Here is a 14502-nt window from a genome sequence, read left to right on the forward strand (position 1 = left end):
CTACAGAATAGGCTTAGAATAGCCTGTTTGTTACAAAGCATACAATTTACTTTCACACCATCTCACCATCACTCATGTTCTCATGAGTAGATTTTGGACTTCAAAAAAAGTTGATAATTAATGTTTTTTGAATATTGCAATTAGTTCATATCTGCATTAGAATACGTGAAAAGTTATTTCTGAAGTAGTGCTTGTGATGCTGAATTGGGCGACTGATGTTAAGAAACTTTTTTTGAGTTTCTGCCTGTGGCGCTGGTAGGCTTTCTTGGGGGGTCCTGATGGTCGGCCCCAGCCTGTTATGGTGCAGACAGGTGTTTTATAGTGCTGCCATCTTGCTTGGCTGATGCTTCCCATCAGAACTCTTCTTTGATCCTCTCTTAGAATGAGAATCTAGAGTCCAGGGTGATAGGTGGTCTTCAGGACAGCATGTGGGTAGCCTTAGGCCACGTGGCAGTAACTGAAAAATCCCAGCTTTTGGTAGCAGTGGGCGGGACACAAACCCGAGTCCTGGACGGGGCACCCACATGCACACTAACCACTTAGCCACTGCCTCATTACTTGATAATCTTTTAACTCGTCATTTTTAATTGATGTAACATAAGAGGGAGAAATATGAGTAGTAAATAAGTTTTGATTCACACTACCTGGGAATTATTTGAAATACATGGATGTTATTAGGACATAGTATATCCAACAAATCATCCAGCAATGAACTTTCCAAGAAAAAAGGGCACCTCTACAGGCAAGTGTATTTTCACATTTACTTTACTTTTTTTTTATAAAGTATAGGACATAAGACAGCCATAAGGCTAAAGCCGTGTCCACACTATCGAGCATGCTCGATGGGCAAACAGTGATACCAGATCACAATAGGTAGTGAGAATGAGGGTTGATGACATCAGAAGCGGGAAAACCACAGGCAGGGATCTGGCAACAAACAGTGCTACCAGATGTAGTTTAGCCCACAATATCTACTCCTTCACCGGGCAAAGACTGGCGGGCAAAGTTGTAAACTGATGAGTGGTGTCAAATACAATCATAACGTTCTTCCACAGCTTCGTTAGTGTCAGGATCGATGTTTGAGTGAGATGTCCTCATTGTGCCACCATCAGTGAGAAAAGAAAGCTCATCAAAGCACCATAACTTGGGGCTGTACACGTCGTCTGTCCCAGCTCCTGACTTGCGAGAGTTTTCGATCTGTCGCATTTCACGCCTGTACTGATTTCGCAAAGTATCTAGTTTCTTTTTTATATCCGCAGTGGTAACGGATGCATACTTCTTTTGTATTTCCCTTGTTATTGCTGTAAGGGCTACTACACGTTTATTTCTGTCCTTATAATCAGCGCTTTTTATGTTCCACAAGCAAGGTTTTTGACGGTACATATCAATTATCCATGCTGTATCTTGCTTGGACCACTGAAAGTTTCCTCCTTCAGGTACACTTGTAGAAGGACCGCCAGACATGCTGATATGCACATAACACTTTGAATGTGAGATAGATTCCTACTTAATTCCAAGGAAACGTTTAGTGTTTCGCATCATACCAGTCCAAACAGTTTCTGGTGTTTCCTTCAAACTCACTCACAGACAGTTGCCCGCTCGTTTGCCCGCAGTCTCCTCGCTTCTGACGTCACCTTCGTGCCTGCCACTCACCCTCCTTGCTTATGTATTGGAATGGGATCTGGTATCACTGTTTGCCCGTCGAGCATGCTCGATAGTGTGGACACGGCTTAAGAATCCTTGCAACCCTGTAATTAAGGGTCAGAGCAGTTGGGTGCAGGTGTATGATTCAAACAAGTCTATAATAATACTGTCCTTTATTGTCAATGACACATTGTGATGGTGCAACACAACATCCATTCCAATATAAAGACTAACTACTCAAGTGTTTTGTACTAAATATGCTATTAACTAAGTATAAATTATATTCTGTTTATATAATAAATATTTCACTATTTTGGCTAAATTTGGAATGTCAAACTTTGGGTTACAGGTCTCTTCCTTAAACTGCCGGACAGTTCTGAAGACTGACAACACTTCATAAATTTCCTTAAAAACGTAACAGCAATTATAACCTTGCTATAATGTTAAAATCAAGTTGACCAAACAACCCTATATTTCCAGTCGGTACACTTTTGCCTCCACACACAACGTGCCCATAATGTTTGCACAGGGCTGAAAAATGTCAGGTTTTATGTTGACTGACATCTTGGAGCTGCTGTAAATCAGCCTTTGAGATGAACAAACCCAGTGTATTCAACCTTTGTGCATTCAAGTATCATCTGTAATGCATTACTAATCTTACCTTTCATGTGGTCAAAGGACAACCAAGTCAGTGGAAAGGAGAAAACATTCATTGAAAGTCCATTACTTATGCTGTATCTGCAAGGATTTGTATAACTTGGGCACATGAATGGTACCTAAAATTATCTTAAAAAGTATACATGCATAGAGTAATATTGCTCCACCAATTCCAGTTTATCACACATTGGTAAGACATTTTTTGTTGTTTCCTTTTTTTTTGCCCTTGAGCTGTTTCCTTTGCTGTAAAAAAAAAAGCAACCCTTTTCTCACCATTTTCAACAGGGTTGTGTTGTAGTTTTGGGTGAAATATTGGGTGGCCTATAGCTGCAGCACCTGAGTCTGGAGTATATATAGTATATATGTATTATCATGCTAAGGCAACCTGCCGTCACAGGGCATGCCTGATGTCGAAGGTAATATATGATAGCTTACACATACGAAATAGTTGTCATTATCATTAATATATAGGAAGCAGTGATGAATACCCATCAATTATACTTGATTTTAAGTTTCAAATTATTAATTCTGTCACAGACAGCTGTTTTGTTTATTTATAAAGTGGCTGATTATAATTATCAAATGGTCCTTGAAGAGTAAAACAAAACAGCTGTCTTACATTTTTAATAATTTGAAACTAAAAATGAACTCTTTAATTGATGGAATTCATCATTAATGCCTGCATTTTATCTATACTGACAACTATTTCCTATGCGTTATTTATACTGACAACTATTTCCTATGCGTAAGCTATCATATCCACATTAGATATTGGGCATGTCATGTGACAGTCAGAGCATGAAGTACAGTATGGTACATTTCCTTCATCGTTATTTGTACCAAAAGAAAAAATTCAGCACCTTAATCTCACACCATACCTGTGTATTTCTTTCGTACTGTACCAGTGATAAAATATTGTTCCTGATATTGCTCTACAAGAATTTGAAGCCCAGCTGCTAGTTGCCAAAGGATAGGTTTGGAGGTCCCTTGGGGGGGCCATGGTGGAGGCACATCTCTCCCACCACACTCACCCCTGTGACCAAGCCTCTAAGGTCAGGGTTCAGGTCAAGACAGGAGAGGCTAATTATTGCTGCCCTCCTACTGACCTCCCCTCCCCTCCAGCAGGTGTGGCATGGTATGACTTAGTACCCCCTTTCACAACCCTGGGGTCGCCAAGACATCAAACATGGTGTTATAATAACACATCTACAACTAAACTAGTGGGGGTCGCGGTCATGTCTGGAGGTGCATGATTGGGGTCGCCTGAAAAAAAAGGTTGGGAACCACTGTGACTTAGTACCATACCAAAAAATTTTGTACTGTAACATCGTACCATCCTTTTACCGCCCTTACAATCGTACCATACCATAATTTTATAATGTACTATACTGTACCCTTGCTCTGGTGACAGCAGGTTGTCAGAGCACGTTATTGCACACCTCAGACTGAGGTGCTGCGACTATAGTACAAGACAAGGTAAAGGAATCATGAAACTCTGCTAATATGTTGTTCATTAAGCTGACTAGCTTGGTGCCAAAAGCACACAACTACCAAGAATTAACTCAAAAGTTTCTGCAAACATTTTACATTCAGTCTTCATTTGCACTTCATGCAAGAAATTATAATTTTGTGTAATCCAAATTGGTGAAAAGATGGGATTGTGACTAAAGTTAAAGTTTAGAATTCACAAAAAATGTCACATTTAGCAGGCATGAAATCTGATGCTCACCTATTGTCCTGCACGTTTGCACATACAGTAGACTTGTGTCCAACATGGCATATTTTGGACAAGTATTTTTTAAAAATTGTAACATTTAAAAACTCCAATGCCCAACAAACTTGGCCGACGAGTGGCTCAAATCTGCAGAGATTTCTGTAATGCATGGAAAAATCATCCATGGTGCACTGAACTTGTTACTCTTAGCCAATCAACCGGAAGTATAGTGTGCAATGCCAGCCAGTAATATGAATGGGGGCAGTCACATGATGCACAGAGCTGCATTATTTTACCTAGGTTTACCTAGATTTGAGTCACTTGGGTAGACCAGTCTGACTGCCCCCATGCCATGTAAACATGTAAGGCTTTTTTGTATTTTTAAGGTACACTTGACCCTCGATTTCCTGTACTTACACACAGGAAAACTCCTGTCTGGGAATCGGAAATTGCTATAGTCTGGGGAAACGGCCCATTCACAGACGTTACAATACTTAGTTTGAAAATTGCCAATATTCAGTGCCTGACCCAGACTTTTACCACACTTTGTCCAGCAAATGGTTCTTTCTATAAAATTCCAGTAATAAAAATATGATATGGATAATTAAAGTGATCATAACTACAATTAAGTAGCTGATAATTTTAAACAGGCAAAAATGTACGTCAAGAAGCAGCAGCTTATTAACCTGTGGACTTCGCCAGGCATATGTCTAGCAACCGCCAAACTTCGCTGAATCCCAGCTTTTTTACTATGATTTTATTTCAGCTCCTGTAGTTGACCAGGCGTATGTTTGACAATTTCCGGACCCTGGATTTTGTCCAGGAAATCGAGGGTAGAGTGTATTTTTGAGAAATTTCCTGAGAAAATGAATTTTTTCCCATAGGCTCTTTTGTTTGTCCAATGCGATGCAATCTCTGACCGAATTCCTGTGTTGGACATGAGGTAAACTAACCTCATTTCCCATTAGTGATGCCAGGCAAAGGGATTTTTTTGGCTAAGTTTTACTCTGGTTGGATTTGCTGACTGCACAGGTGCTCTATATGGAGCATGCTTTCAATGTATACATGTTCTCATCTTAGGAGGTCTGAAATTTACAGGAAAATTATTAGGCTGTGTGTGCCCTATTGCCAGACAAAGTAGTTGCCTGCTATTTGCATAACCTCTGACCTGATTCTGAGCATGCATCTTATTAGTATACAAACAAAAATCCTGGAACCAAGTTGTTAAAAAAGATCATGGTATGATATGCCTTCCAATTCAATATTTACACATTTTGCCTCTATATATACATACAAGTCAAACTTGTGCATGAGGCACAATGAAAGGACGGAAAACAATACATGCACCCCCTTAGGAGTGATCCATGAGCTTGCCAATAATTATACAAGACAAGGCACCTACATATAGTGGGCACTGCACCTCTATAAGGTACCAGACTGACTCAATCAATGAATCAAAACAGGCATATGCCAAGGGGGTGCGTCGCCTCTCTCACCCTGAGGTTCCCTCTGAGTAAGTCTCCATGCAAGCCCCCTTCCCATCCATACTACCTCATGGCAGGATCCATTGACTTTGTTCAAGCCACTAACTTTTTGTGGGCCTCCCCTTGGCCTCCTCCACTTAGGATGATCTCTTACAAAAACAACCCAGTGACCCGGTTGACTTCTGGGTATTGTGCCACGTGGCAATAAAGCTGGAGTTGGCATTTACAAACTGTGTAGGTAAAAGGCCTCAACTCATTTTCACAAAGTAATTGTCCATTTGCCACAGCCATTCCAGTGATATCCCATGATTCTGCTTAGGCACTTATTATCAAAGGCATCAATCCACCTCCGAGTTACTATTCAGTCAATGTCTGAGCCATGAGCATAAGAAGGGGAGCACAAATAACTTGAAGATCTGGATCTTTGTTCTTCTGCACAGGTATTGATAATGCTATATACTTGTGCTCATGAATGATGCTATTTATGATACTGTATGCTGCTGTATGCACGTATATTCATTGGGGAAAATCCGTGAAAATGGGGGGACCAGTGTCAGAACTTTATGTCCGGACAAGGAAATTCAGATATAGAGGCAACAAAGCCAAGGCCTCGTATCTGGATGTGGGAGGGATTATTGTATCTACATGTATCCTTGGCTGTGACCAGGGCACAAGTCTGATGACTACCTTATCAAGATGCCTGCACACAAACACTATCCAAGATGTGCTAATATTCCTTCCAGCAAGGAATCAGTTATTTGAAATAACTCAAACTATATTGTAGAAACTTGGTATTTATTCAAACTTGCTGCTCGTGTCAAAAAAGTTATTTAGGAAGTTGTTAATAATAAAATCTTACTGCAAGTCTGTTTAACAAGACAACTAAGAAGTCATGTGGCACTTCTCGGTGATGGTTCCTTTGTTTTCAGTTAAACACAAAAATGAATCCATACTGATACCAGCATTTCAGTTGCAGCAAGCAAAAATTTTAAGTATTCACAATAAGATATAGCCTAGTTGGTAAAACAATGTTTAGAAAACCAACAAAATGCTGATGTTATGCATTTGGGATCACAGTTTCTCTCCAAACATGAATTAGTAGATCTACTGGTGGCAACAATGCCTTCAAGACAAAGTAGGCCTTCCTAATGTTCAGCATTATAATTATTATAAACTGTTAGGGTAAAGAGGCCTCTTTTAGTCCCCTTCATAAATCTATATATTTCCCACTTTCATAATAGTCTAGTAGCAGAGCCTATATGGCCTAGTGAACCTATAAATATTTCCACCAAATTTTTTCAGTAAATGTTATCTTGGGGGTTGAATACCCAGAATTGAGGGGATGCTATCATGAACGTCCTTGGAAAGTTGTGTAAGTAGCATAATAAGCATATTAATTACTCCTGAAGTAATAAGGTCATAATAATGAATAAAGCTCTTGGAGTTATGAATTTGGTGTCTAAACCTGTTGTTGACTCCAAGGAATTCACTAGGCCTGTTTTGTAACATCCTTAATATGCATAATGCATTAACTGGTTGTAATTGCTTGCAGCAATCTACTGCAGTCAAAATTTTCCTCAGCCAAGCACTTGGGAGCTTGATCCGTATTGTCGATGATAAGATCCAGCCGACGGCACTTCTTGCCTTTCGCTTCCTGGTGGCAGCCCAAGTGCTTGATATTATGAAAAATGGACCAAGAACAGATGGAGAGAATGCATCAAACTTGGAGGATTAGAAACTGTAGCATATTTCAAAGATGCAAGAGAATATCCAAATAGTAAATTGTTGGTGGATTGCTTCATCATCCCCATCATGATTTCACACCATTCATCAGGGCATGAAAAGAGTGAAGATCTCCTTGAGCAGCAGTTTTCTGTGGCAGGGCATCAATACTATGCTGGATTAATTAGTTGGCACCTCTGTGAGCTGAGCAACATTCCTGATTGATGCCAAGAAGTTAATGGCTGTAACACATGTATGTTGCCATTCAGATGGGAGCCAAGATGAAGAAAGCTGTCATTGTTAATAAAACACCTGTATATGATGTAGAAGCCATATTTGGTTGTGTTCTTGTTGTCACAACTGGTGGGGCATTGAACTGAAGGACATCTTTCAGTACAGCACTGGTTGACAAATATGATTGCTTGAGAAAGGGTGATAAGGCTGCCTTTGCTAAGTGACTGGGATGCCCTTGTCAGAGAGCCCCAGCTCCAGAAGTTCCTGTTGCTGCAAGTCAGCTGTTGTATCACAGAATTAGGTGTGATATTGATCAGAGTTAAAAGGTGAAGCTTGAGTGATATTATGGAAATGGTGAAAGTTTTCAATAATGGATGGTTATGTTGGAGTGAGCACAAAGGATCATGATTGCTATAAAATATAACCAGTGGAAACAAGCTCTAGATTCACTAGGCTGGCTACTAGACTATAAGTTAACATGCATTCACTCTTCTTGCAATTATAAACTCTTGGCTTTTTACTTAAAAATATTAGTTTTGGCATTAATATTTAAGGCTTTCTAATATGTTTACAGGTACTTCAGCAGTTTGCCAGCTTGGGAAATTTGAACTTTGCCTGCAGGAATGGCCTCCCAAAACATTAACTCCTCATGTTGAACAGGAGGAATCTGCTGGCTATAATTACAATTCATTTTTAAAACCTGAATTACTTAGAAGGTAATGCATGAAGGTCTGTAGTATATGGTTGTGTAAGAAGCCTTATTACAAACAACTTAATTCAATGTCTTGACTTCAGAGCTGTCTGGCGCAGATTTCCTGTGCACTTTTCCAAGCAAACTTGGATGATATGCTATTTTGCTAACACACTGTAATATGACAGTAAAAGCAAAGACACCAGACAATGATAATGCAACTGATACTAACTATTTTTACATTTAACTCACAAACCTGAATTATTCTGTAATCATGAAGCTCAACAACTACCAACAACAATTATTAATCGTATGTAAAAGAACAAATTTCTTCCCCAGAAATTACATTTACGCTGGCAAAAATATTGAGTACCCACAGGTGTTCAATACTTTTTTGCCAACTGTACATCTGCCAAAGTTTAACTTAGCTGTCTTTATAGTCCCATTCACACATAATTAGGCTACAAACATCAGAGAAGTAACAAATCCTAACAAGTAAAACAAAAGTAATATAATATCATGATTAACAGGGTTTCATCAAGAGGGTTAGGAAGGGTTTTAAGTGACCATAAAAATATATAAATAAAAATATTTTCAGTGTCATCTATCCATTTAAAAATCTATGAGATGAATTTAAGCTAAGTAATCTAAATTGAAGTGCACTTGTCACTTAAAGCTCCAAGCTCTCTTGTTTTTGTTGTACCTAACAACTAGTACCATTCAAATTGCACCTACAAGGAATGGCAATATTACTGGAATGTACACAGTGATATTCTCCATTAAACCACAACTGTGAAGGTTGGGATGCTAAAAGCATAAGTTTGATCTAGTATGTAAAAAAATAGCTTTAAAAATCTGCAATGCATCTGTAAAATAAAGCAGTAGGCTTGATCTATTTCAACTATGGTTATGCAGTTAAATTATGGTGATTACCAATTATAATGTTTTCCAGATAATTCAGTCAGTCAATCAATAGGGGCATATGCCAGGGGGGCACATTGCCTCGCCCATCCAACAATGCAAACAAACCCCAATGTTGCTTTGAGCAAGTCTCCATGCAGACCCCCTTTCCATCCCAAGTCCCTCATGGCAGGATCCATCAACTTGCTCATGTCATGAACTCCATGTGGGAAGCAAATATCTTGACTTCCAATAGGGGCAAATATAATATCCCAAATAGATCTTAATAGAAGTACTGAGCACAAATATGACAAAGCTGCCGTCGACTTTGCTCTAAATATGGGAAAAATTTGCCTCCTGTTTTTACTGCTGTGGCTGGCACAATGTTAAAGTAATTATAGGACGTGGGCATTCTGTTCATGGTTATCTTAATAAATTAAGAGTACTAACTGGACTGGGCCTTGGACCTGTCCTGCTTTAACTCTACTAATCCTTGTTTAGCACCCATGCACACTACAGCATTGTCTACCAAAAAAAAAAGGGGGGAAAACTCTGCTTGGAATATGATGTTGAAACCTTTAGTTAGGAAACAGCATTAAGTGAAGCTTCCAAGTGATCCTTTTCCCAATTATTACCTACAACAACCAACAAAGAGGCATAAAGTTTCCTCTCAGCATAGTATCACTGAGCTTTTTTCGGAAACACACAACTGTGGCCGCAGACACAAATCAGTCTGGGACTTAAAAGTTAAAAGATATGCATGACAACATATCCAATTGCATCCTTGACATTAGAGGATTCAACAAAGTGGAATCCTTGAGGAAATGACACCACCTTCAGGACATCAAGCAAGAGGAAGATGACTCACAATATCAACAGAGGGACACTCAGCCATTGAGGGAGGACTGAATGGCACTGCGCTGCTGGGACTGCCGGCGCCGCAGACTCTCACGAAGGGAGGAGGGGATGCTGGCAAGGAATTCCCTGTAAAAATAGGCAAAATTTCAAAAAAGAGTTACTGTATAGTGATAGTGATCCTAAAGACCTAATCAAGAGAGTGGATTGCTGAGGCTTATCTTAATATTCAGAGAACAAGTAACAAAATATATTACAACTTTTCAATATTAATCTATTTATCTATATCTCCGATGCCCTGCTCCCTCACGGGAACTTCCCTCCAGGGGGTGGCAAAGTTTCAATAAAGAGTTACTGTATAGTGATAGCGATCCTTAAGACCTAATCAAGAGAGTGGATTGCTGAGGCATATCTTAATATTCAGAGAACAATTGTATGAAGATATATGAAAGTAACAAAATATATTACAACTTTTCAATATTAATCTCTATCTACATCTCCGATGCCCTGCTCCCTCGCGGGAACTTCCCTCCAGGGGGTGGCTGGGGCAGAAGTGTCTCCATCTCACCCTGTTCTGACACTCCCTCTCAGCACACTCAATCCTGCTACTTCCAACTCTCTCGGTCCAATACTCACTCTTCCCCTGACACCCCTTCCCTCAATCCTTCCCTCATACACTCTCTTCATGAATTCATTCTCCCCCATTTTCATCATGTGTCCAAACCATCTCAATATTCATGGGTGATCTTAGTCTCAGAATTGGACCCAAGAATGTTGGTGAAACAGCAAGTGGTAATTTTGGAATAGTATAGAAGCAAGAAATGCAAAATCAACTCATTAAATTTGTGGATAAAAACATTTTTCTACAAACATGACAAGTAATAGATGGACAACAAAAGTTATGGATTGGCAACCCAGACATTGTAAAAGTCAGTTCAAACAGAATACCAGGTGGAGAGGTGAAATTTGACATTTGTAGAAATCGACTTGGACAGAAAGTCAGGTGGAGATGAAATTATTGCGATTACTAAAGCAGGATGGCATACACAAACATCAAGACAGAGGTGTATGTATACCTAAAACTCTGTGTTTTCCCACTGTCCTGAGTGGGTGATGTTGCTGTTCGGTCAGATCTACGACCTGCCGAGTTCCTTTGAGTCAAGTGTGTTTCTGAAAGGGCCTGAGTTGATAACTGGATTTGCTGTGTGAGCTGGTGGAGCTGAAGGTCAAGGGCAGTGATGTCCCCAATGCTGCGGCTGGCACCTTTGGACTCAAACCTGGATTCCACTTCTGCACTAACCTGCACAGGATAGAATGGTTAATATGAAATTCATAATAAATAATCAAGAAACCTCTATTGCAGTGTTTCCCAAACTGAGGGGTGTGAGGTGGCTAAAGGGGCATGAAGTCATATGGCACAATTGTTGTCTATGGTGCAAATATCTAATTAACTCCTTCAGGAGTAGCTCTTTGAATCTCCTTCACACCCATGAATAAAATGGTCTACCAGTCACTGAAGCACATTGAATGAGAAAGTTACTAGTGATCCTTCCACTGCTCTAGAGTAAACAGAGAAATGTAAAATGAAGAGAGGAAAAGACTTTGCAAGGAAGAGAGCTCTTGAACATGAGGATATCCTCCCTTTGTGAGTTTCAAAAAGCAAGCATGGTCTAAATTAAAGAAACTACTTCACTATATGAATTTTTGTATCTGAAGTATTTGTCACACAATTAGTCACTGCAACACTATATTTAAGAAATTATATAAAAGGAAGGGAGTACATATATACTGCACCTGCATTAGATCTTGGAGAGAAAGTTCCTTGCGTAAATTCTTGCTGGATGGAGGCAGACGGGCCACATCCAGCTTCATGATGTTTTCTAAGGTAAGGCGCAGCAGACCCAAGCTTCTCCTGCATATACAAGATGTCACTATTACTACTACAGAACTCAGAATCAAGACGACTCCAACAATATGACTGTCATTACCACCACCTCCAGCAGACTAAAGCTTCTCTACCAGTAGCAATGACTTGGCACCAGAGACACTAAGTGAATTTTACTACCATAATTATTATAATGAGTAGTTAAAAAGATAATTCAAGAATCTCTGAGCTAGGCAGCTAAGACCATACAGCTCCACTAAAGTAATTTCAATGTTAGTATCATTATCACAAAACTTCCCATACAGAGCAGGGTAATTGAGGATGAAGTACTACATTCCTTCCTGCACTACCTACCATAGAGGATCATCTTCTGTGACAGAGAAGACAAAGTGTGTCATGTAGTAGATGTTGGTGACCAAGTTGGAACACTGGGCCTGCACCACCACTGTTGTCAGCAGGGCCACCAGCTCCTCCGGGCTCAGTTCAAGTTCTGGTTCACCTTCTGTGGGATGAATATAAATACCATTTCTCAACATACACATGGGGAAAGCAAGCAGATTAAAAAATGTACATTTGTTTTATACTGAAATATGTGCACTGATAAACTGCTTTTTACTATAAGTCAGAAAGGTATATGACATGAAAAATAAGTCTACTGCTTTATATAATTCATAATTTACAAGATTCACCTATTTCCACAATTTGTATCCAAAATCATCCTTAAATCCTTTTCAGGCTACAAAGTCACCTCAAAGTACGGAGGGATATATTAAACCAATAAAAAGAGTAAATAATTATGCTCCTCAACTTTAATAGCAAATATCCTATGGCATCAACTACATAAAGTGTTTGGAGTGTCTCATTGGTCACCTTGGTCTTTGTACTGGTGAAGGGTGACTCTGGCCTCCTTGGCTTGAGCCTGAATGAGGTCAATGGTGGAGTTGACACACTGGAGCCGCCCCACCCCACTCTCCACCCCAGCAAGCGAGGCCAACTCCACCACCTGCCAGGGAATGCTGATTACTGAGACTCCAAATCCTGTGCCATCACATGGCATGAAAATTCAACATTCAGTTTTATATATCTTCATTTTTTTGTAAGAAATGTAGGGAGAGATTCAAAGCTTTACACAAGTAAGACGATTGAAACTGAAGCTACATGACTAAGGGCCGCTTTCAGAGTCACTTTTATTTGTTTTGATCGTTACCAATGGCAGCTATCGCTGCTATAGTATTTCCATGTGAAACTGGCCGATGGGATAGTGGTGGCTGCAGAGGAAGCGAAAAGTGTTGAGTGTGTGTGGCAAGGTACGGGGCTAGGCTAACCCCGCAGCCACCACTACCCCATCGGCCAGTTTCACGTGGACATACTATTGCGGTGATCGCCGCTCATTAGTAACGATAAAGACAAACAAAAGTGACTGTGAAAGCGGCCCGTAGACTTGAAGGCTGGCATAACCCCAGCAGAATACGACTTTTTGCATATCTTTTATGAGTAAAGTTTTTGAGTAGCTTCTCATATTAGACAACTGCATGTACATCCATGGCTGTGCTTTTCTGACTGCTCATGATGACCCTGCATGATACTCACGGCAGCAGGCAGGGGAGTGTAGTAGTTAGGAGGCACCCCGAGCTGGAGGGCTGAGAGGTTGGCATGGCGGAGGTGGGACAGCCTAGTTTTGACCAGCTGATCAACCACCTGACACCTCTCACACACCAGCCACCACAGTCGGCTATGCAGGCGGCCACCCACATAACTACAGAATATTTGTGGCCTCAAGTTACTCAGAAAATAAAACTTTAAGGAAAAACAATTCCTCTAAATGTTAAATTTTTTATCACCTATTCCAGTATGTTCATTCAACCTTCCTTTCAGCAATGGCCAAAGAAAATAGATTAACTTGCTCCTATTTTATGCTTGGTCCTTGTACAACTTACCCTCACCTAATCCATGGCATAACTACAATATTCAGATTATTTTGTCAACACTAAATTCAAGATTCTTGTGCAAGAGAGACTGAGATGAAAGAACTATAGAGAATAAATGGGCAAAAAATAGAGACATGAAAAACAACATTAACACAATCCAGTACTACTGACAAACATGCAAGAACATCATTATAAAGCATAAATAAGAAGGAAAGATTTAAGTTTTAAAAGGTCACAAAATTAACTAATTAGTAGTAAATCACTACACAATGGTATATATGACTTACTAGTCCAAAGCTCTAAACAGGAGGTCCTGGAAGCTGGTATAGGTCTGGAGTGCTGGAGAGTGTTTCCTGAGCAGGTCCTCCCAGAAGTGGATCAGCAGGTCTTGGAGAACTGTTTGTATCTGGTCCACATCATTGCCAAGGTGAAGGTGTTGGCTGGCATCTCTCAGCCTCTGCTCCACCTCTTGCAGCACAGGTTGGTGGCAATCAAACTTTTGCAAAAATTTCTCTGCTCTGAAGATCAAAAAGAATGATACGCTTAACCCCTTAATGACGTTGATGCCGCTGGCGTCATATAGTTCTATCGGACGTGGGCAACGAGAAGCTATCTGGAATTTGAAGGGCGCGTGTAACTAAGTCTGTCAATGCTGACTAACTGGCACCTCTTTTGTCCCTTACCACCACTCCGTGCTAAAAATAGCCTACAGTTCCTGCCTATGCACCATGGCGTCTGCAGAGCGATTATGTTCCCTCAGCCGATCTGTTTCAGCGGTCTTCCTTTAG

At 40.2% G+C, this 14502-nt stretch overlaps 2 protein-coding genes across 5 annotated transcripts in view; one reads left to right on the plus strand and one right to left on the minus strand.

Annotated features, from left to right (window-relative positions):
- Window positions 1–14502, plus strand: part of LOC126981557 (ubiquitin carboxyl-terminal hydrolase 20-like) — a 44512-nt gene that overhangs the window by 26753 nt on the left and 3257 nt on the right. The gene's annotated exons all lie outside the window — the stretch shown is intronic.
- LOC126981560 (uncharacterized) overlaps window positions 1801–14502 on the minus strand; it is a 28319-nt gene continuing 15617 nt past the window's right edge. For all 3 annotated transcript variants that reach the window (XM_050832930.1, XM_050832929.1, XM_050832928.1), the window contains 7 exons: window positions 14002–14232; window positions 13377–13542; window positions 12657–12789; window positions 12141–12288; window positions 11696–11813; window positions 10978–11201; window positions 1801–10030 (listed from right to left, as the gene is read on the minus strand). In XM_050832930.1, the coding sequence (XP_050688887.1) occupies window positions 9934–10030; window positions 10978–11201; window positions 11696–11813; window positions 12141–12288; window positions 12657–12789; window positions 13377–13542; window positions 14002–14232 (1117 nt within the window). In that variant the 3' untranslated portion in view covers window positions 1801–9933. The remainder of the gene's footprint in view (window positions 10031–10977; window positions 11202–11695; window positions 11814–12140; window positions 12289–12656; window positions 12790–13376; window positions 13543–14001; window positions 14233–14502) is intronic.

This window comes from Eriocheir sinensis, chromosome 48 (assembly GCF_024679095.1).
Source record: "Eriocheir sinensis breed Jianghai 21 chromosome 48, ASM2467909v1, whole genome shotgun sequence".
NCBI lineage: Eukaryota > Metazoa > Arthropoda > Malacostraca > Decapoda > Varunidae > Eriocheir > Eriocheir sinensis.